The sequence below is a fragment of the Panulirus ornatus genome, chromosome 4 (genome assembly GCF_036320965.1).
Source record: "Panulirus ornatus isolate Po-2019 chromosome 4, ASM3632096v1, whole genome shotgun sequence".
Classification (NCBI taxonomy): Eukaryota; Metazoa; Arthropoda; class Malacostraca; order Decapoda; family Palinuridae; genus Panulirus; species Panulirus ornatus.
Window position 1 is genome coordinate 61,916,119 of NC_092227.1, and position 26,526 is coordinate 61,942,644.

At 40.8% G+C, this 26,526-nt stretch overlaps 1 protein-coding gene across 1 annotated transcript in view; it reads right to left on the reverse strand.

Moving 5' to 3' along the window:
• Nucleotides 1-7,644, reverse strand: part of LOC139766587 (protein APCDD1-like) — a 440,210-nt gene extending 432,566 nt beyond the window's left edge. The window contains 2 exon segments of the mRNA XM_071695440.1: nt 6,403-6,946; nt 7,489-7,644. Of these exon segments, the coding sequence (XP_071551541.1) occupies nt 6,403-6,430 (28 nt within the window). The 5' untranslated portion in view covers nt 6,431-6,946; nt 7,489-7,644.
• Between the last annotated feature and the right edge of the window lie 18,882 nt (nt 7,645-26,526).

Sequence of the window (26,526 nt, forward strand, 5' to 3'; positions counted from 1 at the left end):
TTCCAATATATATATATATATATATATATATATATATATATATATATATATATATATATATATATATATATATATATATCATCCCTGGTGATAGGGGATAAAGAATACTTCCCACGTATTCCCTGTATGTCCTATAAGTTGACAAAGAAGGGAGGGAGCGGAGGGGCTGGAAGTCCTCTCCTCCTGTATTTCTTTCCGAAAAGAGGAACGAAACAAAGAGCTAAATGAGTATCACTTTCCTCTATGGGCAAAGTCATCTGTTCTGGACGCTACCTCGCTCACGCGGGAAATATCGAGCAGGTATGAAATATATAGAGAGCCAGAGAGATAGATAGATAGATAGTGAATAATAGCTAACTCTCTACTTTAGAATCTTCTCTGATTTTTTTTATCTTTTAAAGCGATTTTCATTAAAGAAACTGTTGATTACTTACTAATTATTGAGGTATATACGCGAACACACACACACACACACACACACACACACACATACTCAACGCAGTTCCCTTAACGCACGCGTTACGCCGGCCGCTGGTGAGCGCAACGGGCGTTCAAGGAACACTATTGAGGTGATGGCTAAATAATCCCCCCCCCCCAACACACACACTCCTCCTCCAGTACCGTCCCCCACAGAGGGAAGCACGTCCCTCGGGGTGTCAGACCTGGACTTCTGGCGGGGCTATTCACGCACACCACGTCCAGCAACTCCTCATCGTCCAGTTCAAGTGTCACACACACACACACACACACACACACACACACACACACACACACACACACACACAAACAAACACGTCTACATATGCTCAATAATTTTCAACCCATTATCTCAGGCAAGAAAATATGTTAGCCACAGGTGAACACGACCTGCATTCAGGATTATTTTCATTTTTCAATTCAGTTCACCAAGGTGTTTGTTTATCTCTGTTGCGATAAGCCTCTTCCTTAACCTCACCTGACACAGCGAGACGTCCTTTGTGTATCATTGAGGATCGTTCGGGACACCGTGAATACTGGAAAGCTCCTGGAAAAGCAGGGAAATCGTTCATGGCGAACTAGGCTCTATGTTGTATGTGCGGGAAAGGGGGTGTCGCTTCCTCGTTCTGCCAGCGATGTACCAGGAGTAGGGCTGTCTGCGTATGTGTGTGTGTGTGTGTGTGTGTGTGTGTGTGTGTGTGTGTGTGTGTGTGTGGGAATAAAAGCTTCAGTATAAAGCAAATGATTCAGAGAGTTTGTTTCCACCAAAATCTATTCATCAATAAGTGACCAATAAGTAGTTTTAAATCGGGAAAAGTTTGCTTATCATACACCAGGTCTCTCTCTCTCTCTCTCTCTCTCTCTCTCTCTCTCTCTCTCTCTCTCTCTCTCTCTCTCTCTCGATCTATCTATCTATCTATCTATCTATATATATATATATATATATATATATATATATATATATATTTTTTTTTTTTTTTTTTTTTTTTTTTATACTTTGTCGCTGTCTCCCGCGTTTGCGAGGTAGCGCAAGGAAACAGACGAAAGAAATGGCCCAACCCCCCCCCCCCCATACACATGTACATACGTCCACACACGCAAATATACATACCTACACAGCTTTCCATGGTTTACCCCAGACGCTTCACATGCCTTGATTCAATCCACTGACAGCACGTCAACCCCTGTATACCACATCGCTCCAATTCACTCTATTCCTTGCCCTCCTTTCACCCTCCTGCATGTTCAGGCCCCGATCACACAAAATCTTTTTCACTCCATCTTTCCACCTCCAATTTGGTCTCCCTCTTCTCCTCGTTCCCTCCACCTCCGACACATATATCCTCTTGGTCAATCTTTCCTCACTCATTCTCTCCATGTGCCCAAACCATTTCAAAACACCCTCTTCTGCTCTCTCAACCACGCTCTTTTTATTTCCACACATCTCTCTTACCCTTACGTTACTCACTCGCTCAAACCACCTCACACCACACATTGTCCTCAAACATCTCATTTCCAGCACATCCATCCTCCTGCGCACATCTCTATCCATAGCCCACGCCTCGCAACCATACAACATTGTTGGAACCACTATTCCTTCAAACATACCCATTTTTGCTTTCCGAGATAATGTTCTCGACTTCCACACATTTTTCAAGGCTCCCAAAATTTTCGCCCCCTCCCCCACCCTATGATCCACTTCCGCTTCCATGGTTCCATCCGCTGACAGATCCACTCCCAGATATCTAAAACACTTCACTTCCTCCAGCTTTTCTCCATTCAAACTCACCTCCCAATTGACTTGACCCTCACCCCTACTGTACCTAATAACCTTGCTCTTATTCACATTTACTCTTAACTTTCTTCTTCCACACACTTTACCAAACTCAGTCACCAGCTTCTGCAGTTTCTCACATGAATCAGCCACCAGCGCTGTATCATCAGCGAACAACAACTGACTCACTTCCCAAGCTCTCTCATCCCCAACAGACTTCATACTTGCCCCTCTTTCCAGGACTCTTGCATTTACCTCCCTAACAACCCCATCCATAAACAAATTAAACAACCATGGAGACATCACACACCCCTGCCGCAAACCTACATTCACTGAGAACCAATCACTTTCCTCTCTTCCTACACGTACACATGCCTTACATCCTCGATAAAAACTTTTCACTGCTTCTAACAACTTGCCTCCCACACCATATATTCTTAATACCTTCCACAGAGCATCTCTATCAACTCTATCATATGCCTTCTCCAGATCCATAAATGCTACATACAAATCCATTTGCTTTTCTAAGTATTTCTCACATACATTCTTCAAAGCAAACACCTGATCCACACATCCTCTACCACTTCTGAAACCGCACTGCTCTTCCCCAATCTGATGCTCTGTACATGCCTTCACCCTCTCAATCAATACCCTCCCATATAATTTACCAGGAATACTCAACAAACTTATACCTCTGTAATTTGAGCACTCACTCTTATCCCCTTTGCCTTTGTACAATGGCACTATGCATATATATATATATATATATATATATATATATATATATATGAATGGGTAATCGAACTTCAGAAAGAACTCAAGATCATTTTTGTTCATCGAAACTTTACAATACACCACATGTTCCACGGAGACAATCTTCCTCATCAAGCTTTAACTATTCACAAAGTTTGGAATCCCAACACAAGCGCACACGCTGTAATTGTACACCCTGTTACCGTTATGCCAGAGTGTATATATATATATATATATATATATATATATATATATATATATATATATATATATATATATCATAAGAAGAGAGATTATGCCCTCCTTCCACCTAAGAAATAACTAACACTAAACACAGTTTCACACAGCAGCGTAGCATACACCGTCCCTCACCGCTGAACATACGTTCTACACCAACAATGTCAAGAGCTCCTCCGGTAGACCTAGACGGACGTAACCAGGTATGGTAAAACGCGATCAGCTCCCTAGCGGGAAAAAGATACCATTGACCCGCAAACACCGTGGCTAGAAATCCCAGCAGTAACATCAAATATCCATTTGGCGGCAAAACTCACGAACATGTCGAAAACTGTGTTTAAGATTACCTCCTGAAGTGCAAGTGGCTGACACAGAAGCAACCGTCTCACACCAAAACCATGCCCTCAGCTCGACTCTTCCCCTAACCACTGCCTCTCAATGGCAACTGACTGTGAGCCGCAACTTGGAAAAGACAGCCACTCGGAACACCAGGAACTCAAAGACACTCAGCTCAGGGGAAAACTAAACTAGATAAGGGGGCGGTTCAGCACGCTACCTCCATAAGGACTTCGGTACATTCGTAACATCTCCAAATGTGATGCTAAACACAGGACACTCTCCTCCGAAGGTTCATAGAGGCCAGAGTAACAGTGATATTATAACCAGGTATCCTTGAAATAGACCCCGACGAACTACCCTCCCATGTCCCACCTAAAAAATCCCAGGGGAACTTTCTCGAAGAATACTTCTCCTTAGGTTAAGAGGAGACCTGGAAAATCACATCCTCATTACCCCAGATCATCGGAGAGGCAAACGGACTATCTCCGCTAATGCGATTGCAGCAGGAAAAAAATATATTATTTTCCTGTGAAGGAATAAATTCTGTAGTTATACAGAGACATAAGTAAAGCCTTTGACACCCCTTGGGCTAACAGCCGAGAGCAGCATATAAACTCCTACAGATGGACGCACCAGATATCACAGAAAGACTACTGTGTGTGTCTCACTTTCTAAACCAACGCACCGCAGAAATCATCATCAACTCTGCAGCGTCATCCAAATTTCCTCCAGCAAACGGGTTCCACAGGGCAGCGTCCTATCACCAACGCTATTCATAACTTACACAGCTGACATCACCGCACCAGCTGGTGCCGTGAGCATGATGGACGGCTACGCTTACGACTCCCCCACGCAAACAGTCTCCATGAACAACTCACTCCCAGAACGTATCTGTTTAACACAAACAATCATAAACAACTTCAGTATAGGGGCGCCAGGAAGAATGAATACCCAATACCGTAACCAAAGAAGGTGACAAGACAGCGCAAAAAAACGAGCTGCACAATCCCGGGTCACGCACTCACATCGAGAGCTTTGATGATAGATCATATCAACGTGAGAACCGCACAGGGGAAAGCGGGCCCCCTAACCAGTCCGTACAGACTAACACGACCTCCACCAGAACCGAAATTTACACTTGGTCAAGGCCATGAGATCATACCGGTCCTAATCTTACTCAAATGACACCAACGCTCCTCGAGTCGCTATCACGCATGTTAGAGTGACAGTGGAGGCAATATAAGGCTCTGCCAGTCGTTGCATACGAGAAATAATCCAACCCTGAAACCACCTTAGACAACGGCAAGAACGATCAAAGATGACACCCATCGGTCAGTTCAATACCCAAGAGAATCAACAGACAATATGGCAGAGAACCAAAGACAATGATTTTGATTTTCGCCACGAGAGCGACTCCCTGCCGTGCACACCTACCCATGCCGGGGACGGCGGCGCAAAGATGGATACAGCGTGTACAACACAGGTCCAGGGACGGGTGGGCCTCAGTGACTGACTATTGCAAAACAACAGATATACCCGAGACCTGGACAGCAATGCAGACCCGGAACACCCTTGTTTCACTTGAAGCCTCGAAGCACCAAGAGAGATCCAGATATCCGTCTATAAACACAATGAACAACGAAAAGTTACCTGAATATCCTTAATTAAAACAAAAAGATATATGATAACTATATAACCCCCCCCCCATGACGAGTTACCGAATATCCTTAATTAAAACAAAAAGATATATGATAACTATATAACCCCCCCATGACGAGTTACCGAATATCCTTAATTAAAACAAAAAGATACATAACTATATAACACCCCCCCCCCATGACGCGTTACCGAATATCCTTAATTAAAACAAAAAGATACATAACTATATAACACCCCCCCCCATGACGAGTTACCGAATATCCTTAATTAAAACAAAAAAATACATAACTATATAACACCCCCCCCCATGACGCGTTACCGAATATAATATCCTTAATTAAAACAAAAAGATATACAATAGCTATATAACCCCCCCCCCCCCACCAAAGTTTGCCGGGAAGGGGTATGTAAATAAGGTACCAACAACACGTCTCCAGAATATCGGTCACAAACATCGAAATACCTCCACATGTGCATACCTCGACCTTCTTTCCATTCCCTCCCCTTTCCCAACTCGCTCTCTCTCTCTCTCTCTCTCTCTCTCTCTCTAGACACACAATTAAAGAGACAAAGACATCGAGAGATACGGACGTAAGACAGTAGCCCATGAACAGATACAAATGCTGCAGGAAATACAAATTATATGGATTACTGGCATGTACTTCACGTACAAAACATCTGCCTCTCTCTCTCTCTCTCTCTCTCTCTCTCTCTCTCTCTCTCTCTCTCTCTATATATATATATATATATATATATATATATATATATATATATATATATATATATATATATATATATAAGAAACATGATTAATCTATGTCAATAAGGCGTCCAACTGTCTGTCACAGAGAACAGGCAGAAAAGACTTTACTACATAAAACTCCATTGTATGTAAGTACACACACACACACACACACACACATACACACCTCAGCGTAAGCCAAGTACCTGTTTACCGACGAGCCCCAAAGGGAGGATGTACACCTGGGTTGGGTGAAGGCCGATTAACACGTCTAGGGTTCGAACCCATGCGAATCTAACCCCGAGCTGCCTCGTGTTGACCCATGGTCAGTAACGCTAATTCACTACACCACGGAGACCCGTTAATACATGAACTTATGTATGCCTGTTTTATATATGTGATTTTTCAGTTCAACACTTACCCATAAGAAGGATAGCCAAGTACCCCATGGCTGGCAACGGTGGATCTCGCTAGTGTCGATGAAGCAAGAACGACCACGGTCAGTCTGAATGAAGGAGCGAACCACTTGGGTCGGTCTGGCTGAAGCAGCGAACTGTACCAGGTTTGGTGTGGCTGAAGCAGAGAACCCCAAGGGTCGGTGTTTCTGAAGCAGCAAACCACCAGAGTCGGTGTGGCTGAAGCAGTGAACCGCCAGGGTCGGGTCTGGCTCACTCACCGGTACGCCAAATAGACGCACGTACGCACAGGTCTCCACGCACAGCCTACATCGTTCACCGTCCTCTTAATGTGTTTACCCTGATCAAATTCAGTTTTAGTTCCAGATATATTTTCCTGATGTTTTGTATCAAGCACTTTTCCTCAGTGTAGTCCGGGGGAATTTGGCACGGGAGGCGATACTCGCTCGTGACTATATATCACGATTTGTTATACCGACTTCTCGTAACTCTCCGTATTAATGCTAAATGTATTAGTCAGTTTACGAACGTCGCCCTCTTAATGAGGATCTGTTAAGTGGTAAATACTTCGAGTGATAAGGAATGTACGTGTGGGTCTCAACGCAACTGTAACTGATATGATCAAGTAATAAGTTTATCTAAGTTCTTCTGTATTACAAATTTTCGTTATATATATTACAAATTTTGGTTATATATATATATATATATATATATATATATATATATATATATATATATATATATATATATATATATATATATATGCGTGTTTGTGATTATGTATGCACGTAGGTAAATAAATTGAATATATATATATATATATATATATATATATATATATATATATATATATTAGATGTTGCAAGAGGTTACAGTGTGCGCGTGATCTAGTATATGGTGCTTTGCATATATATTAGAATAGAAACAAAAACGGGTCTTATGTTGGCACGAGTAATGCAAAGAGATAATCAAGATGACATGACTGTTCACATATTAATCACCCCCAACCATCGCATCATCAACTCACGCTGCTTGTAACATTGGATGGAGCCCTGACCCCCTTAAAAGGCTTGATCAGAAAATATATTTACCGCACAGTACAGTGTAATGACACCACCCGTACATACGGTTCCTCTACCAACAGTCACAAGTTCCTGCCCTTCTGTCACACAGAGCCCCGCACTACACTGTCACAGCCACGGTGTGTGCACTAAATGACAAACACGGTAACACTGAGTCCTTCCCCGTTACTCAAGCGCTCCGCCAGAATCTCGAGTAGATTGTGAGGCTCATCCACTAGTCGGCAGCAGCTGCAGCCTGCCTGGGAACGTTTCCTCTTACCTCGGAGCGAGTCATTCAGCTGGCTGACCAATCAGAGCCCAGCGCGGGAGGGGTGAATGAGTGCCAAGCCATGTAAGACGTGTGGAATTAACTCTACGGGTTTAGGACGTTAGGATTGACTTAACACCACTCTGCTACCTCGAAAAAGTAATATTTTTGAGTTTGTTCTACTTAAATATTTTGTCAAGATATATCAGTAAACACTTTCCTTGTACTCTTATCAAGGTTCACTTATTGTATACAACACTGTACACTAATAAATTATGTATTTGGGCTCAAAGGACAATAATTCACAAGCATTACCGAGGACAAGGAGACATTATAAGTCATGTAAAAATAACAACCAATATCTTATGTGGGTAAACATCAACCTGCTTTAAAGTTTCTTTACATTTCCATTCCTAATCTTTTGAATTTAAATAGAAATTCTTCCGTTCATCCTTTGTTTCCTTACTTGTTTTAATTTGTCCTTAGGGACATTTAATCTTTCTTGTGGCTCACACTCAAAGTCTCGCTGCTCACCTGACGCAGGATGAAATGGCAGCCCATATGAGACCTAAGCTAAGAAAATCTGTCATGTTTTATTCATAACAATCAATAATCAGAGAAATTAATCCTCTTTGACAGAAAGAAGTGATGCTTATACTACTCCTTTCCTTACAGAGATACCTGTGTGCTCTCTCCCTAACGAATCATTTCTCACGACACAACAAAAATAAGGAAAAAATCATAAATCATTTAAGAACAAGTGTGTGTGTGTGTGTGTGTGTGTGTGTGTGTGTGTGTGTGTGTGTGTGTGTGTGGTGTGTTATCTTCCGCTCTTTTTATCGCGGACAGTGATAATACGAGCGTTTTGGAATAACTTCTGTTATCAGGGCGTTGCACGGTCAGTAAGCTACGATGCAGATCAAAGTTATATTCAAGGGAAATCATCGCTCGAGAATATCTCTTTCACCATCACAAATAGTACATAAAATTCCATTATCTTTCCTATCATGACCTGTATGTACAGAAGTTTATAATCTAGAGGAGAATTTGTCTAAATTATTTTACTGGAATATTCGTGCAACGTACGGAGAACTGATCAAACCTCAAGTTTCCCTTCATGTACAGATGGGACGAATTGTGAGTCAAACAAAAGCTGTCGTGTGAGTCTATAGCGCTGTCATAACCAGGACGATAAACACAGGAGGCGCAGCACAGTATCAGGTGTTTCCAGGATAACTCACGCAACATCTTTCATCCCATTTTTCGTTCTCATTATTTCTTGTATTTTGTCTATTCTTATTTCTCTTTCCACCTTTACTTATCCTCCTTCCCTTGTCTGTTGTGCATTCCAATTTCGACAAGAATTTTAGTCTACTTGTTCGTCCTAGTTTAACTGTAGGTATTGGTCCGTCGGTCTGTCTGTCTGATGGTTTTCGTTTATATTCATCTGTCTCTGTCTATCCAGACCTCACTATGTGTCTTTTCTGACTCTTTCTGCCACTGTGCAAGCGTGTGTGTGTCTGTGTGTGTGTGTGTGTGTGTGTGTGTGTGTGTGTGTGTGTGATTAGTACTTGTATTTTACGGAGAGAGTTTGACAAACATGTTGACTCGTCCCTTAACCTTATATATATGTATGTACCATGTCATACGCCAGGTACTACTCATTCATCGACCAACCATAAGGGAAAAGAGGAACAGCTGCGTTGGATATGCCTGCCCTGTCCAGGAATCGAACTCACGCCCGTTAGACTAATGCGTCGCAACTCTAACAAGCGCACGAACGGGTATGTGCGTGATTAACTATTTGTATAATACGCACAAGTGAGCTTTAAAATGGTTGGTCCCATCTCTTGACCTTTCTTTACCGTCGTAAAGATCTTTACACTTCTGGATAGCAGACTGGCTTTCACTATGTAAACAACTCGTAGCATTAAATAGGTCGGCGTCTGTCTTGGCTTCACGTAACAAGCGGGTTTCCACAAGGCTCAGTCCTGTGACCTGCATTGTTCATCATCTACATCGATGATTTGCGGTCAGGACTCACTAGCTGACGACGACACGAAATCAAAGATATACAGCCCACTACGAGGTAAACTGCCTAGAGATTTGAGGCGAATTAGACAAACTGATGCGGCGGTCAGAGATATGGCTGATGGATATCAGTGTTTTCATATGCAAGGCAGTGCACTATGGCGTGAAAAAATTTATTTGCGAACTAAAAGCCCTCGGCAAACCATCATTAATGAAATATAAATGAAAGTTGTAGTGATAATCCAAAAGCGATGTTTTGCCGTTATATCATACAGCAAGCTGAATGCTGATTTTCACGGCTAGAGTATTGAACTATATTCACTCTTTACATAGCTCTAGTCAGACCTCATCTAGAATATGCTCATCAGTTTTGACCATTAAACCTCACCTATGACAGGAAAATTAGAGCAAATTCAAAGAAAATCAACAAAACTAATTCCGCTACTCAAAAACAAGCCTGACGAAGAAAAACATTTACACATCTAATACATTAATGACGCTGATGTAAGGCTGACATAGGAAAATTAGAGCAAATTCAAAGAAAATCAACAAAACTAATTCCGCTACTCAAAAACAAGCCTGGCGAAGAAAAACACTTAAGACATCTAATACGTTAATGACGCTGATGTAAGGCTGAATAAATGCAAATACTTAAGAAGTGGCGAGTCTATTGCAAACCAAGATAGCTATACGTTGGTAGAAACTGACGAAGGTATGTGGGTGAAAACGACATAGGGGTGGCGACTGAGCACCCTACCTAAAAAAAGGAGGGTGATTAAATCACATGGTAGGCATCATCAGAACATCTGTGTACTTGGACACAGAAATATCTAAGCCACTGTACACTGCACTCGTATGGTCCCATCCCGAGTATGCTAGTCAGCCACAGAGCTCATACCTGGTTAAGCTTTTTGAAGCAGTGGAAAATGTGCAACTCGCGGCGACCAAGCTTTTGCCATGATCACGATATTCGTCATATCTGGAAAGGTCTCGGAAGTTGAATTTGTCTACACTGACGTATGAGACATCACGGGCGAACATGATCGAGACTTAAAATTCTTTGCAGAATATATGACAGACGGATGTGAGGGTATAGTTCACTGAGATGAAGAGAGTATAACTGGAGAACACAGAAGATATTTCACAAAGCTAGGTTAAACATAAAAACCGCATGCTTACGGGGCTTCGGGGCTAAGCTGAACATAAAAACGCATGCTTACGGGGTTTCGGGGCTAAGCTAAACATAAAAACGCATGCTTACGGGGCTTTGGGGCTAAACTAAAGAAAAAAAACGCATGCTTACGGGGCTTGGGGCTAAGCTAAATATAAAAACGCAAGCTTTCGGTAACAGGATAACTAATAATCGGAATGTACTGCCTGATCACATCACTAACTCTAGTTCCTAGACACATCAGAAAGAAATCGAGATGAAATAATTATGCAAGGGAAAAAAAATGCATTCAGAGTACGAGTACTTTAAGGCCGGTCCGACCACCGCAGCGAGAGTGGCCGACGTACTCAGCACCTGGAGGGCACAGGCTGAGAAGACGTACCAGAATAAATCTGATTATGGATGTCTGTCCCTCGGGAATCTGGGCGTCAAAGACCGGGGTCCCCATCCGTGCCACTAGGATCAGGAACATTCACTAAGGGTCAGCCAGCAGCCCTACTACCCATATCCATATAGATCTCCGACACACGCTTGCTGAAAACGAAGAATTTACATCACTTAAGCCATGGGAATCTACTTATACTTCACACACTCTCGTATTTCCCCGCACACTAGGAAAGCCCCCCTTAAAGATGCGTCGATGCTGGTTTGGAGAAGGGTCGCCGTGTGACTCAGAACCTCCAGACAAAAGGTGATGACAGCTGATTCAACTGGCCAACACTCGCTCACAGGTATGTTATGAAGGGGAAGATGAATGTGATAAAAGGTTAGACGAATGTGATAAAAGGGGAAATCAACTTTTGTATCAAGTTGACGCACGTTGGCGTTATGCAGATCTTCACGCAACTGATGCATACACTAACAGGATTGAATTTATTATTTTGTTTGAAAATGAAAGCAAAGCAAAACGGTGCCAGAAACAAACACCTTATGGTTAAAAGACACTGGATGACGTACTGAAGAAATAGAGAAAATCTGTATACAGGCGATCGCAGACTCCCGTTAAATGGTGTACTTTGCGTACAAATCAAAGACTGCGCAAGCCTATATTTCAGACTATGTATCACATGAGCTATGTAATAAAGTACCAAATGATATGGATAACGCTCAAAAGACGATCAAGAAATACTGCAAGAAGTCAAAGAATTAGCCTAACGACCATTGTTTACCTTAAGGTAAACAATGGTCGTGGTCCTGTCATGGAAAACATTCCATATCAAGACCGGGCCTTACATCAAATATAGAGCTTAATGAAAGGGAGAAAAGAAGAGAAGGAAAGGTGTTTACGAAATCTGGAGGAAATGAAAAACCCGTCTTTTAAAAAGTGCCTGATCATAGTTATTGTCAAAGACATGAGAGGGTAAAGAGTTCCAAAGCTTCGAGGGGTAGGGAAATAAACAACTAATAAAACGCCGCACCCTTGAGCTGCCAACGTGAACCAACAGATGACATTACGGCGCTGAGATGCGGGTAAAGTTTTCAAGTCAGCATGAGTTACAGTTATCTACCCTATTTACCCATAAATATTATTGTTACCTATTATATCTTATTCAGTTTTCTTTGAGAAACTGGAAGATGGCCAAGGTCAAGCCTCTCTCTCAAGAATGGCCATAAGAGGAAAATGTGATACAAAGCTGTTGGTAAATGTATAATGTGTACACATCTCAGTCATTTCAAACCATTATGTTATACAACTGAGACCAGTGAATTTGCCAGAGTGATAAAGTAATACAGAGAGCGATCTACGTATCAAGATAAATTGTATTATTATGTTACGAGATAGCCATGTTTATCTTGGTATTATAAATAAATGTCTATAGATTTTTATCTGTGTTTGGTATTTGACCCACATGAGAAGAAAGGAAAAGCAGGTATATCATTACGGACGTCAGCTGTCAGGAGATGTTAGCCAGATGGTAAGGGAATCTGTGTCTAGCCCAAATCTTGCAGTCAACAGAAGCTGTTATTTCAGAGTTATCTATTTTAATGGGCCTATGGGCTGCTTATGCACCCTTTAATGTGTATGGGGTGGAGGCAGGACGTAACATGGGGGCCCGTCCGGGATCTTAAACTGTAAAACCAGTTGTCTGGGATATGAACTGTGAAACTTGCTGTCTGGAACTTGAATATATGGAAGCCTGCTGTCCAGGATATGAATATGTGAATATGTGAGTCCTGGGAGCTGAAATTGTGAAACTATGTAATTCAAGCTGGCCGAAGTGTTGTGGGTTAGTACTCTCTCTTGAAATGTATGGAGAAGATTTCTCTAACCAAGTAAGTGTTCATACTTGTAAATATAGGGTGTTTAAACATGGCAGATAACGTTAAGAAGTTTATTGAAACCCAGGATATACATTTTATATACCAGTGTAATAAAGATGGAATTTCTCTGCTGACACATGTCAAAAGTGACATGCTGAGAGAATTAATTGACCAGTTGGTGTCCTTATCAATATTGGAATTAGTGAAAAAGTTGCAATGGAAAGATTAAGATTAGACTTTGAGATAAAAAATGCAAATAGAAACAGAAAAAGAGAGAATCCAGGCTGATAAAGAAGTAAGGCTTAGACAATTAGAAATAGAGGGTACATGGGTATATTTAATATGGGTAAAATTGAAAGTTGATGGAGAGAGGTGGGTGATTATTGGTGCATATGCACCTGGGCATGAGAAGAAAGATCATGAGAGGCAAGTGTTTTGGGAGCAGCTAAATGAGTGTGTTAGCGGTTTTGATGCACGAGACCGGGTTATAGTGATGGGTGATTTGAATGCAAAGGTGAGTAATGTGGCAGTTGAGGGAATAATTGGTATGCATGGGGTGTTCAGTGTTGTAAATGGAAATGGTGAAGAGCTTGTAGATTTATGTGCTGAAAAAGGACTGATGATTGGGAATACCTGGTTTAAAAAGCGAGATATACATAAGTATACTTATGTAAGTAGGAGAGATGGCCAGAGAGCGTTATTGGATTACGTGTTAATTGACAGGCGTGCGAAAGAGAGACTTTTGGATGTCAATGTGCTGAGAGGTGCAACTGGAGGGATGTCTGATCATTATCTTGTGGAGGCTAAGGTGAAGATTAGTATGGGTTTTCAGAAAAGAAGAGTGAATGTTGGGGTGAAGAAGGTGGTGAGAGTAAGTGAGCTTGGGAAGGAGACCTGTGTGAGGAAGTATCAGGAGAGACTGTGTACAGAATGGAAAAAGGTGAGAACAATGGAAGTAAGGGGAGTGGGGGAGGAATGGGATGTATTTAGGGAATCAGTGATGGATTGCGCAAAAGATGCTTGTGGCATGAGAAGAGTGGGAGGTGGGCTGTTTAGAAAGGGTAGTGAGTGGTGGGATGAAGAAGTAAGAGTATTAGTGAAAGAGAAGAGGGAGGCATTTGGACGATTTTTGCAGGGAAAAAATGCAATTGAGTGGGAGAAGTATAAAAGAAAGAGACAAGAGGTCAAGAGAAAGGTGCAAGAGGTGAAAAAAAGGGCAAATGAGAGTTGGGGTGAGAGACTATCAGTAAATTTTAGGGAGAATAAAAAGATGTTCTGGAAGGAGGTAAATAGGGTGCGTAAGACAAGGGAGCAAATGGGAACTTCAGTGAAGGGCGTAAATGGGGAGGTGATAACAAGTAGTGGTGATGTGAGAAGGAGATGGAATGAGTATTTTGAAGGTTTGTTGAATGTGTCTGATGACAGAGTGGCAGATATAGGGTGTTTTGGTCGAGGTGGTGTGCAAAGTGAGAGGGTTAGGGAAAATGATTTGGTAAACAGAGAAGAGGTAGTAAAAGCTTTGCGGAAGATGAAAGCCGGCAAGGCAGCAGGTTTGGATGGTATTGCAGTGGAATTTATAAAAAAAGGGGGTGACTGTATTGTTGACTGGTTGGTAAGGTTATTTAATGTATGTATGACTCATGGTGAGGTGCCTGAGGATTGGCGGAATGCGTGCATAGTGCCATTGTACAAAGGCAAAGGGGATAAGAGTGAGTGCTCAAATTACAGAGGTATAAGTTTGTTGAGTATTCCTGGTAAATTATATGGGAGGGTATTGATTGAGAGGGTGAAGGCATGTACAGAGCATCAGATTGGGGAAGAGCAGTGTGGTTTCAGAAGTGGTAGAGGATGTGTGGATCAGGTGTTTGCTTTGAAGAATGTATGTGAGAAATACTTAGAAAAGCAAATGGATTTGTATGTAGCATTTATGGATCTGGAGAAGGCATATGATAGAGTTGATAGAGATGCTCTGTGGAAGGTATTAAGAATATATGGTGTGGGAGGCAAGTTGTTAGAAGCAGTGAAAAGTTTTTATCGAGGATGTAAGGCATGTGTACGTGTAGGAAGAGAGGAAAGTGATTGGTTCTCAGTGAATGTAGGTTTGCGGCAGGGGTGTGTGATGTCTCCATGGTTGTTTAATTTGTTTATGGATGGGGTTGTTAGGGAGGTAAATGCAAGAGTCTTGGAAAGAGGGGCAAGTATGAAGTCTGTTGTGGATGAGAGAGCTTGGGAAGTGAGTCAGTTGTTGTTCGCTGATGATACAGCGCTGGTGGCGGATTCATGTGAGAAACTGCAGAAGCTGGTGACGGAGTTTGGTAAAGTGTGTGGAAGAAGAAAGTTAAGAGTAAATGTGAATAAGAGCAAGGTTATTAGGTACAGTAGGGTTGAGGGTCAAGTCAATTGGGAGGTGAGTTTGAATGGAGAAAAACTGGAGGAAGTGAAGTGTTTTAGATATCTGGGAGTGGATCTGTCAGCGGATGGAACCATGGAAGCGGAAGTGGATCATAGGGTGGGGGAGGGGGCAAAAATTTTGGGAGCCTTGAAAAATGTGTGGAAGTCGAGAACATTATCCCGGAAAGCAAAAATGGGCATGTTTGAAGGAATAGTGGTTCCAACAATGTTGTATGGTTGCGAGGCGTGGGCTATGGATAGAGTTGTGCGCAGGAGGATGGATGTGCTGGAAATGAGATGTTTGAGGACAATGTGTGGTGTGAGGTGGTTTGATCGAGTAAGTAACGTAAGGGTAAGAGAGATGTGTGGAAATAAAAAGAGCGTGGTTGAGAGAGCAGAAGAGGGTGTTTTGAAGTGGTTTGGGCACATGGAGAGAATGAGTGAGGAAAGATTGACCAAGAGGATATATGTGTCGGAGGTGGAAGGAACGAGGAGAAGAGGGAGACCAAATTGGAGGTGGAAAGATGGAGTGAAAAAGATTTTGTGTGATCGGGGCCTGAACATGCAGGAGGGTGAAAGGAGGGCAAGGAATAGAGTGAATTGGAGCGATGTGGTATACAGGGGTTGACGTGCTGTCAGTGGATTGAATCAAGGCATGTGAAGCGTCCGGGGTAAACCATGGAAAGCTGTGTAGGTATGTATATTTGCGTGTGTGGACGTATGTATGTACATGTGTATGGGGGGGGTTGGGCCATTTCTTTCGTCTGTTTCCTTGCGCTACCTCGCAAACGCGGGAGACAGCGACGAGGTATAAAAAAAAAAAAAAAAAAAAAAAAATGGAGAAGAATTGGATATAAAGATAATAGAGTAAGTCAGTTACTTGAGTTTATAGAAAAAGAAGCTAAGGACTTCTTTATTCAGTTTGAAAAACTTGCAACTATTAAAGAATGGGATGAAATTGACTGGGATATGTTGGTGCAGAGTAAATGTAAGGGTAAGGCTAGAGAGGTATATGCATGTCTTAGTTTAATGGAATGTCTTAGTTTAATGGAATTAGTAGATTATAAGGCTATTAAGGAAGCAGTATCAAAAACTGTGGAATTGGACACAGAAGCATACAGGAGAAGGTTTAGTGATGTTAAGAAAATAAGCGGACAAACTTATCTGGAGATGGCTAGAGAATGTGGAATGACATTTGATAGGAGGTGTAAATCAGAAAAAGTAGAGACAATAGAGGAGCAGAGGCAACTAATCCTGTTGGAACAGCCTAGTCAGCACTTTTATGTGGAAGGTTCACATAACTATAAGCCACAAAACAATGAAGGAAATAGATTCCAAAGACATACACAATACAGGTATTCAAGACCTCACTTAAGTCATAACCCTTATGGTAGTAGACAGGAAAGACCACCAATGAAATGTTTGGGATGTGGAGAATTTGGTCATGGTCAATATCAGTGTCAAAATTCACCAAAGACTATAGGATTAGATGTTGCTGGGAACAGAAACATGATATTAGTGAGGTAAGAAGTAATGATTATAATGTGGGTAAACCAAAGTGTGCAATTTATGAGCCATACATTACTCAAGGAAGAGGATAGAATTAAAGGTAGTCCTGAGAAGAAAATCTTAATATTGAGGGATACTGGAGCAAGTCAGTGGACAAGAGTCTTACTTTGGGGGGAAAAATAAATGTAAAAGGGTTATGGTTAGGCAAGCCTATCCCATTGCATTATATAAATCTTGAGAGTGGATTTGTGAGTGGCTGTGTAAAGGTTGGGATATGTGAGGAATTTCCTAAGCCTGGAGTAAACATGCTATTGGGGAATGATTTGACTGACAAATTAGTCCCAGAGCCTATTATGAGCAGTAATCCATTTGATGTAGATACTATCGTAAAGATGAACCACATGACAGATAAAACTGTAGAGAATCAGACATAGTAATGTACAGTGTAGTGAAACTGTTTATCCAGCTTGTATTGTGACCAGGTCAATGTTAAAGAGAGAAGTTGATTATGATTTAGGGAATTATTCAATGAAGAGTATGTAACTAGAAATAATACCATAGAAATTGGAAATGGGAAGAGCACTGTGGAATGAAAAATTGATGTATTTCCAGATTTTGTTGTGGATGTAGAAGAATTGACAGAGTTACAGAAGGGTGATGAAAGTTTGAAAGAATGTTGGAGTGAAGCTGCTAGAGATGGGAATGAGAGAGATGTGTCAGTTGGATTTTATGTACAAAATTGTGTGTTAATGAGAAAATGGAGGCCTGCTTATGTTCCTGCATCTGATCACTGGGAGGTTAAAATACAAATTGTAGTTCCAAAGAATCATAGGGTACATGTAATTGCTCTGTCTCATAGTTCTTGTTTGTCTGGACATTTGGGAGTTAGGAATACAAATGATAGAATATTAACTCATTTCTATTGGCCAAATATGAAGAAAGATGGGTCCCATATTGTAAGACTTGTGAATTATGTCAGAGAGTAGGTAAATCCAAACAGACTATACAGCCAGCACCATTGCAGCCAATTCCTGCTTTTTGTAAACCTTTTAGCAAAATTGTAATCGATTGTGTAGGTCCTCTACCTAAAACACGCAAAGGAAATCAGTATTTGTTAACAATAATGTGTGCATCTACCAGATTTCCAGAAGCAGTACCATCACATAGCATACATTCTAAAAATATCATAAGAGAGTTAGTGAAATATTTTTCTTGGGTGGATATGCCTGAAATTATACAGTCAGATCAGGGAAGTAATTTTACTTCAGGAATGTTTAAGAAAATATTAAAGGGGTTACATGTGACACTTAAGATGTCAAGTGCTTATCACCCACAGAACCAAGGAGTTGTGGAGAGATTCCATCAGACTCTGAAAAATACTTTGAGAATGTACTGTGAGGAATTGTCAGTAGACTGGGATGAGGGTCTGCCTTTAGCATTGTTTGCCATTAGAGATTTAGTACATGAGTCTCCAGGTTTTACTCCATTTGAGTTAGTGTATGGACATGAAATGAGAGGTCCACTGAGTATGTTGAAAGAGAAATGGATTATGGAAATGTGTATCATATCCTAAAAGCTGATTATGCACAGCTAGAGAGATAACTGCAGAAAATTTGAAAGGGTGTCAAGAAGATGTGAAGGCATGGTATGACAAAAAATCTAGAGAGTTCAAACAAGGTATTCGAGTGTTGGTATTATTGCCTCAGACAGGAAATCCTCTTAGAGCAAGGTTTTATGGTCCCTGGGTTATTGAGAAAAGATTAGATAATTTGAACTACATCGTGAATACTCCAGAAAGATGCAAGCTAAGCCAATCGTGTCACATAAATATGACAAAATCATATCATGATAGAAATTCTGCAAAGGATGATGAGGTTACAAATGTGCATTGTGCATGTGTTATGTCTGCTGATGCACAGGATGTGGATGGAAGTGAGAATGTAAAGGTGGAGAGCTGTGAAGACAAAATGTTAAAAAATTCATGAGTTAGATCATTTGAAAAAGAAGCTTGATCATTTAGAAACTGAGAGAAGAGATGAGATCATACAAATAATGATTGCGTTTAGGTGTTTATTTTCTGATGTTCCTAGGAGAACTGATGTATTACTGCATGACGTCGAAACTGATGACGCAACACCTATTAAGCAGCACCCTTATTGAGTGAATCCTAAAATGAGATAATGAAAAAAGAAGTAGAGTATATGCTTGACAATGATCTGACTGAAAAAGTAATAGTCCTTGGAGTTCACCTTGTGTTAATAACTAAACCTAATGGTATTACCTACAGATTTTGTACTGATTACAAAAAGGGAAATAAAATTACTAAAGCTGACTCATATCCTATTCCAAGAGTAGATGTTTGTATTGTTCAGACAGGCAATGCTAAATTTGTAACTAAGCTAGACTTACTGAAAAGGTATTGGGAAGTACCTTTGACTCAAAGAGCAAAAGAAATTTCTGCATTTGTAACTATGGATGGTTTGTATCAGTATAAAGTGATGCCCTTTGGTATGAAAAACAGTGGTAGTACTTTCCAAAGATTAGTAAATCAAGTGTTGTGTGATGTTAAAGATTGTTCTGTATGTATAGATGATATAGTACTGTATTCAAAAACTTAGGAAGAACATATGTATTTAGTGAGGGAAGTGTTTAATAGGTTGGACAAAGCAAATTTGATGGTAAACCTTGTAAAGAGTGAATTTGCTAGAGCAACTGTAGAATATCTAGGTTATGTTGTTGGTCCGGGATATGTAAAACCAATTACTGCTAAGATAGAAAGTATTGTAAAATTTCCAGCACCTACAAATAAGAAAGAATTATTGAGATTTCTGGGTATTGCTGGATACCATCGAAGGTTTTGTAAGAATTTTTCAATCATTGCTTTACCATAAACCAATTTATTGTCAAAGAAAGTTAAATTTGTGTGGAGTGATCAATGGGATGAGGCCTTTAAGAAACTGAAAAAAATACTTGTATGTACACCCATAGTTTCTACTCCAAATTATGATAGAACATTTATATTGTATATAGATGCAAGCGATTTTTGGGTTGGTGGAGTCTTAATGCAGGAGAATGATATTGATTTTCCAATTTATTTTTCAACAAAGTTTCTTTCCTTTCAGAAAAACTATAGTGCTACTGAAAAGGAAACATGAGCCTTGATTTTAAGTTTGAATCATTTTGATGTATATTTGAGAGGAGTTGGTAGGCCGATCCAAGTGTTTACGAATCACAATCCCCTTGTATTTTTGCATAAGATGAAAAATGTAAACCAACGTTTAACAACGTGGGGTCTTTTGTTACAAGATTATAATTTGATTATTAAGCATATAAGAGGAAAGGGTAATGTTATAGCTGATGTATGACTCGTATACCAGTTAGTCATTTGTTGAACTAGTGGCTGACTTATGTTTCTTTTGGGAGGGGATGTTACAGTTATCTCCCCTAGTTACCCATAAATGTTATAGTTACCCATTACATCTTACTCAGTTTTCTTTGAGAAGTTGTATAGAAAATGGAAGATGGCCAAGATTAAGCCTCTCTCTCAGGAATGGCCATAAGAGGAAGATGTGATACAAAGCTGTTGGTAAATGTAAAATGTAATCTGCACACATCTCAGTCATTTCAAACCCTTATGTTATATAACTGAGGCCAGTGAATTTGCCAGAGTGATGTTAAGTAAAGTAATATAGAGAGAGATCTACGTATCAAGATAAATTGTATTATGTTACGAGATAGCCATGTTTATTTTGCTACTATAAATATATATGTATAGATGTTTATGTGTTGGTATCTTCCCACTTGAGAAGAAGGGAAAAGTAGGTACATCATTCCGGCCGTCAGCTGTTAGCCAGATGGTAAGGGAATCCGTGTCTAGCCCAAATATCTCTGTTAACAGAAGCTGTTATTCCAGAGTTATCTGTTTTGAGGCAGAACGAAACACATGGAAGAGGTGAGAGATCGAACCTTTCGACTCAATTCTCAAATGAACGAATGCACTGGTAGAACCACCCCAGATGTTTAGTCATTTGTATAAACGGAACAACCGTGTGTGTGTGTGTGTGTGTGTGTGTAAAGATATGATACATATCTACGACGTTGAGAGACGGGGGCAACACGAGTGTAAAACTCTATCCCTGTAACACACAATTAGCAATCACAGTTCCCAAGCAACAGCCGTCCCTCATGACAGTGAGGTAGATTTACCCCGGGGTTCAGGTGAAACAGACGGGCAGCCACCTCCGTCAATCCCCGAGCACGACAGCACGAACCCAGTGTATGACGACCTGGCCTGTGACGAGACAAGGCCAGGTCGTCATACCCAAGGGTCGTAACGCATGTTTTGTTTTTTTTTCTTAACTCTGAAGGCTCCAGTCACGGACTAAAGTCCATATCAAGAACGGCCTTGATTGAAATATAGTGAAAAGGGAAAAGAAGAGACGAGGGAATATATCTAAGAATTTTAGAGGAAGTGAAAAACGTGTCCTGTGAAATATGCCAGGTCATAGTTGTTGGGAAAGACAGGTAAGGGTAGAGAGTTCCAAGGCTTCGAGGTAGTGAAAGAAACGGTTATCAAACTGGCCCACCCTTGTGTTACCAACGGCCACACAGTAATCAAGTGAAGCAGCAACTTGCCGAGTATTGCATGGTCTCGCTTGTGGTGGGGGCACACAAGAAGCCAGCTCTCGGGAGCAAAAACCAAAGTAATACCGATAGAAGAGGGAAAGTGAACCAACATTGCGGCTTAGGGTAAGAGGGTCAAGTCTTGAAGTTAGCCTGGGACAGTTTATAAGGCGGACCGCTTTCGACTCAACTTTGTCAAGTAAGGATGCAGAACCAGAACCACCCTAGATGTGACAGCAGTACTCCATACAAGGGCGGGTCAACCCTGTATATAAACAGAGCAACTGTTCGGGAAGAAAAGAAATTTCGACATCTAAACAGTAATCCCAATTTCTTAAAAGAGATAGACTCGGCTATTTCCGGACTGAGGTTTCCAAGACTTTTGATGTTACAGTATTACCAAGTAGGTTCATCGAGTCAAGAGGTGGAATTACAAAACCGGCTGTCAAAGGAAAGAGAAAAGTTGTGAGGAGTTTTCGAAAGAGATGGTTAGAAACTGGGTGTTGGAAGCATTAAACTTAACCAGGTTTCCTCTACCCCACAGAGATATCGTGTCCACTATATAAGATTCCCAAAAATCTTTCAAGGATGACGACTAGACATTAGTAATATAAGAATGAATATCACCCTTGGATCTCGTCTCACGGAAGCCATACTGGCAATCAGAGAGAAGACTGTGGGATTCAAGATGTCTGAGGGTATGGGAGTTGAGGAGGGATTCAGATACTTTGGAGATGGTAAATGTCAAAGCAACTGAAGACAGAGAGGTTAGAACGGTCACCCTTCTTTGGGATGGGATGCACCAACGCAAACTTACAAAAGGGAAAAGATGTTTTTTAAAGCAAACGGAACAGACGAACAAGCACAGGTGCTACCTCAGAGGCACACTCTTTCAGGAAACGCGGATGGATGCCATCAGGATCATATGCCTTACTCGTGTACAGAGAAGTGCTTTTCGAACAGTTAGGAAAGAAATTACGGGAAAGGGCACAGGATTAGTAAGAGGAGCATCAGGGGATGGGGTTAAAGAATGTTACAGTCATCTAAGGTGAAGTTAGAGGAGAAACAGGAACCAGAGTTGCTTTGTCTACGGGAGAAACAGCTATAGTACCGTCAGAATGGAAAAGTTATGGAAAGGTAGAGCGACAGTTGTAAGAGATGCCTTTACCTTTCCCTGCAGCCTTGGTTAAGTAAGAGTGTAGTGAGTGGGCGTACAGAAGCATGGAGCACTAATTTAGAGGAGCAAGGAGTGCTAATTCAGAGGAGCAGAGAATACTAATTTTCAAACGTCATCCCCACGTTTTCCTAAATCACCAATACAGTCCGAAAGTTCATCTTGTCACTATAACGAGAACTTTATACCCTCACCTAGAGCGCAGACAGATAAACTCAAGCGGTACAATCCTCGTGATCATCTTGGTGTGACCGGCTTGACCAGTATGCTGAGGATACCTAACCTTTGGGCTGGTAACACTGGAATTCAACGAATGAACTGACACCCAGTCACGTTCAACTGGTGATCACTCCAAGCTGTAGCAGCAGTTGCTGCACCGACAGCGAGAGGAACAGTAGCAAAATCAGCATCAGTGGTGAGAACAAGAACAGCAGCAGTGACAACAGTAAATGCAATAAGAACAAGAACAGCAGCAGTGACAACAGTCACAGAACCAAGAACAAGAACAGCATCAGTAACAATAACAGTAACAGCAGCAAGAACAATTACTGCAGCAGTGACAATAACAGTGACAGCAGCTAGAGCAAGAACAGTAGCAACAGCAGCGGTGAAAGAAACAGTAACAGCGGTATGGGAAAGAGAAGCAGCATCAAGAAACAACAGCAAGAGTAAGAACAGCAGCACCTCCAGCATAATGATAATCAAGAACCAACCGTAGATAACTCCGGTTGCACCGGTCACTTCATCTTTGCCCTTATCGCCTGATAACACAGCCCGGCCTCTGGGGCAACTTTACACGTCAAATAAAATTAAATTATGCTTCACATTCCAAAGCAAAGCCACACACACACACACACCAAAATTCTAACTAATATTTCATGGAAGATAGCCATGTGCTGTAAAAGAAAAAAAAATATTATGAAAGTAACACACTGAACAGTTTCGACCCTATTTACAATGAGCAAATGTTTCGTGGTTGCTGTCAGTATCTGATTTATTCGGATAACAACTGTAATTCATGAAGTTATACGTGTGGAATAAGATCTATTATTCTACCAATTCATGAAGTTCATTTCTGTAATTGACACAATGATTTATACATGCCAGCTTTCCCTCTACACGCCACAGTTATCAATCTTTTATCACGAATAGTTACACACTCTTGCAGACTGTAGAAGGCCATGGCTACCGCCACCAGACAACTCACAACCTAGACTAAATACAGATGAGGGGGAAAAAGGCATATTTTTTGCTGGATGTGAAGAAAGAGATTCTACGAACATCAGAGACTAGCATGTCCCAGCGCTGGTCTGTGGGGCTAGGCTTTCTTTAAAGAGTCCCGGGCCACGCTTCTCGCTGGTCTGGGCTCCAAATAATGGTACCAGTTCAAGAGTGAAAACTGCATTCAAGCACCAAGACCATACATCATATGAGCTAACTCTCACGTTAATCTCGTGTGAAATTAACGAAGCAATCCAGAAGGAATGATGAGAACGTACGGACTCAGTTCCAAAATCAACATTTGACGTCATTAAACAAAAAAAAAATCCCTACATCAGTATTAGTCATCACTATCATTATAAGGTTGGTAGGATTTCATTTTAACCCGTATGCCTTTTTTCACGTTTATAAAATGTTGTCTGAAGAAGAAGAGGATGAATCTCATGGAATTTCATTAATCGTGAAAGAATATGAAGGAATCTTGTTACACCCCACTTCATCAACTCTCGGCCATTCAACTATCCGTCTAAAACCCATAACCTTACATTACCCATTACGTCATATTTTGACGGGAGAGAAGAATCAGATTTTAGGCCATCAGCTGAAGAATTTTGATCGTATTTGTTCTTTCAGTCTGCACGTAACCTGAAAAAATATGTGATCTGAGTGATATCCGAAGTGATGACCGCGGTCAGAACCTCCTGGGGTCTCACACAAAAAAATAGAACTACTTGTAATTACTAAATAAAAACTATAAACATGCTAATGACTCAGTAATTACATCACTTACCTTCCGCCACCAGTCAGCTGTAGGGCTGGGACGCTCATCAGTCACAAGTTACAGGGTTTTCAGGACAGTGATGACTTTAACAAATCTTCCAAGTAATTACACTATCTTCACGTACTGTGTACAAATACTGAGGGCTGTATTGTACTTCATTCATTTCCAATTATGATATATTGGAATTTTCTATCTCGCTGTTCACCAGTCACTACCTTTTGCTATATCACCATATTGTTTACGAATCCTAGATACACTTTACACTTCCTAGACTTCATTCTCACTTTCCACTCTTTTTCGACTAGGCTTCACTCTCTACTCTTTTTCCACAGCAAAATTAATGTTTGACATGAAGCACGGCTGTGATTGACGTGTGAGTACAGCTATGAATAATATGAGTGCAGTCATAAGTGGCATAAAAGCTTAACCATGAATGACAAGCGAGTGTAGCCATGATTACAGTCATGAGTGACACTTGAGGACAGGCATGAATGGCACGTAACTACAATCAAATTGTTCATTCATTTAATTCTTTTCAACATCACATTTTTGTATTGTTTGAAACGCAGCTGGATATCTATTACTTTATTCACTTCTATTACAATTTTCCCGTGACTAGCTCACATTTTTACACAGCGAATCACAATGTTGTACTTTACATATAAATCACTGTTAATGACATCACGTTAGTGTTAACTTTATCTGTCAGTTCAATTAACGAGTATCGCCAGGTTATATAACACATCACACACCAAGTGCATCCCACCCCACAACAGGTTGGTCAATGTGGAACAGATGTGCGGACCCAACCTGATCCATCTTGGGGCGTGGCCATGACTGACGTTTGATCGTAACGGCAGGTTAGTCGTCATCCAGAATGCCCAGTGTTTTTATTTATTTTTCTATTTAAATTCAAAACATTTTGTAAATTTATTAATGAATGGAATTTTTTATTCTAAAACTTAACGAGTTAGACTTATGTGAACAACAGACGCACACAGTCGTAGCTAAATGTAGGGTAACTTTGGTCGTTGCAAACGAGTGAGCTGGGCAACGGTTGCCCGGCTAGTGAACCAGCGACCTGGCGGTGATTGGTTCACAAGAATCATTAAAATATCTTCATGAGTATTTGCATCTTAATAAAGTGAAGGTAGCATATATATATATATATATATATATATATATATATATATATATATATATATATATATATATTTCAATTCTATATTTCCTTTCATGTATCCTTTCTTGCCTCGCCTCCAAAGGTCCTTATACCTCTTGTGCAAGCTGACTTCCACTCCTCCCTCTCAATAAGCACAATTTTGTTCATTTCCTTAACCGTGTGTGGAACGCGCTGTATCCTTAGTTCCATTTTGCTTAATATCAGTCATTTGTTCTGCTCACATACTTGAATTATTCTCATGACTTCATTTTGCACGATGGCAAGGTTCAGTAGTTTTCCTTCGCTAGTACAGGAGAGGACAGGTATGCACGTTACAGCCTTATATCAAGGACGTCATTTATTCTGCTTATTTCCTTTCAGTAGTAAACACAAAAAAACAAGTTCAAATATTCATCATGCAATGTCTCTATGATTCTCATTAAGAGAGATTCAATTCATTTTTCAAACCGCCCTC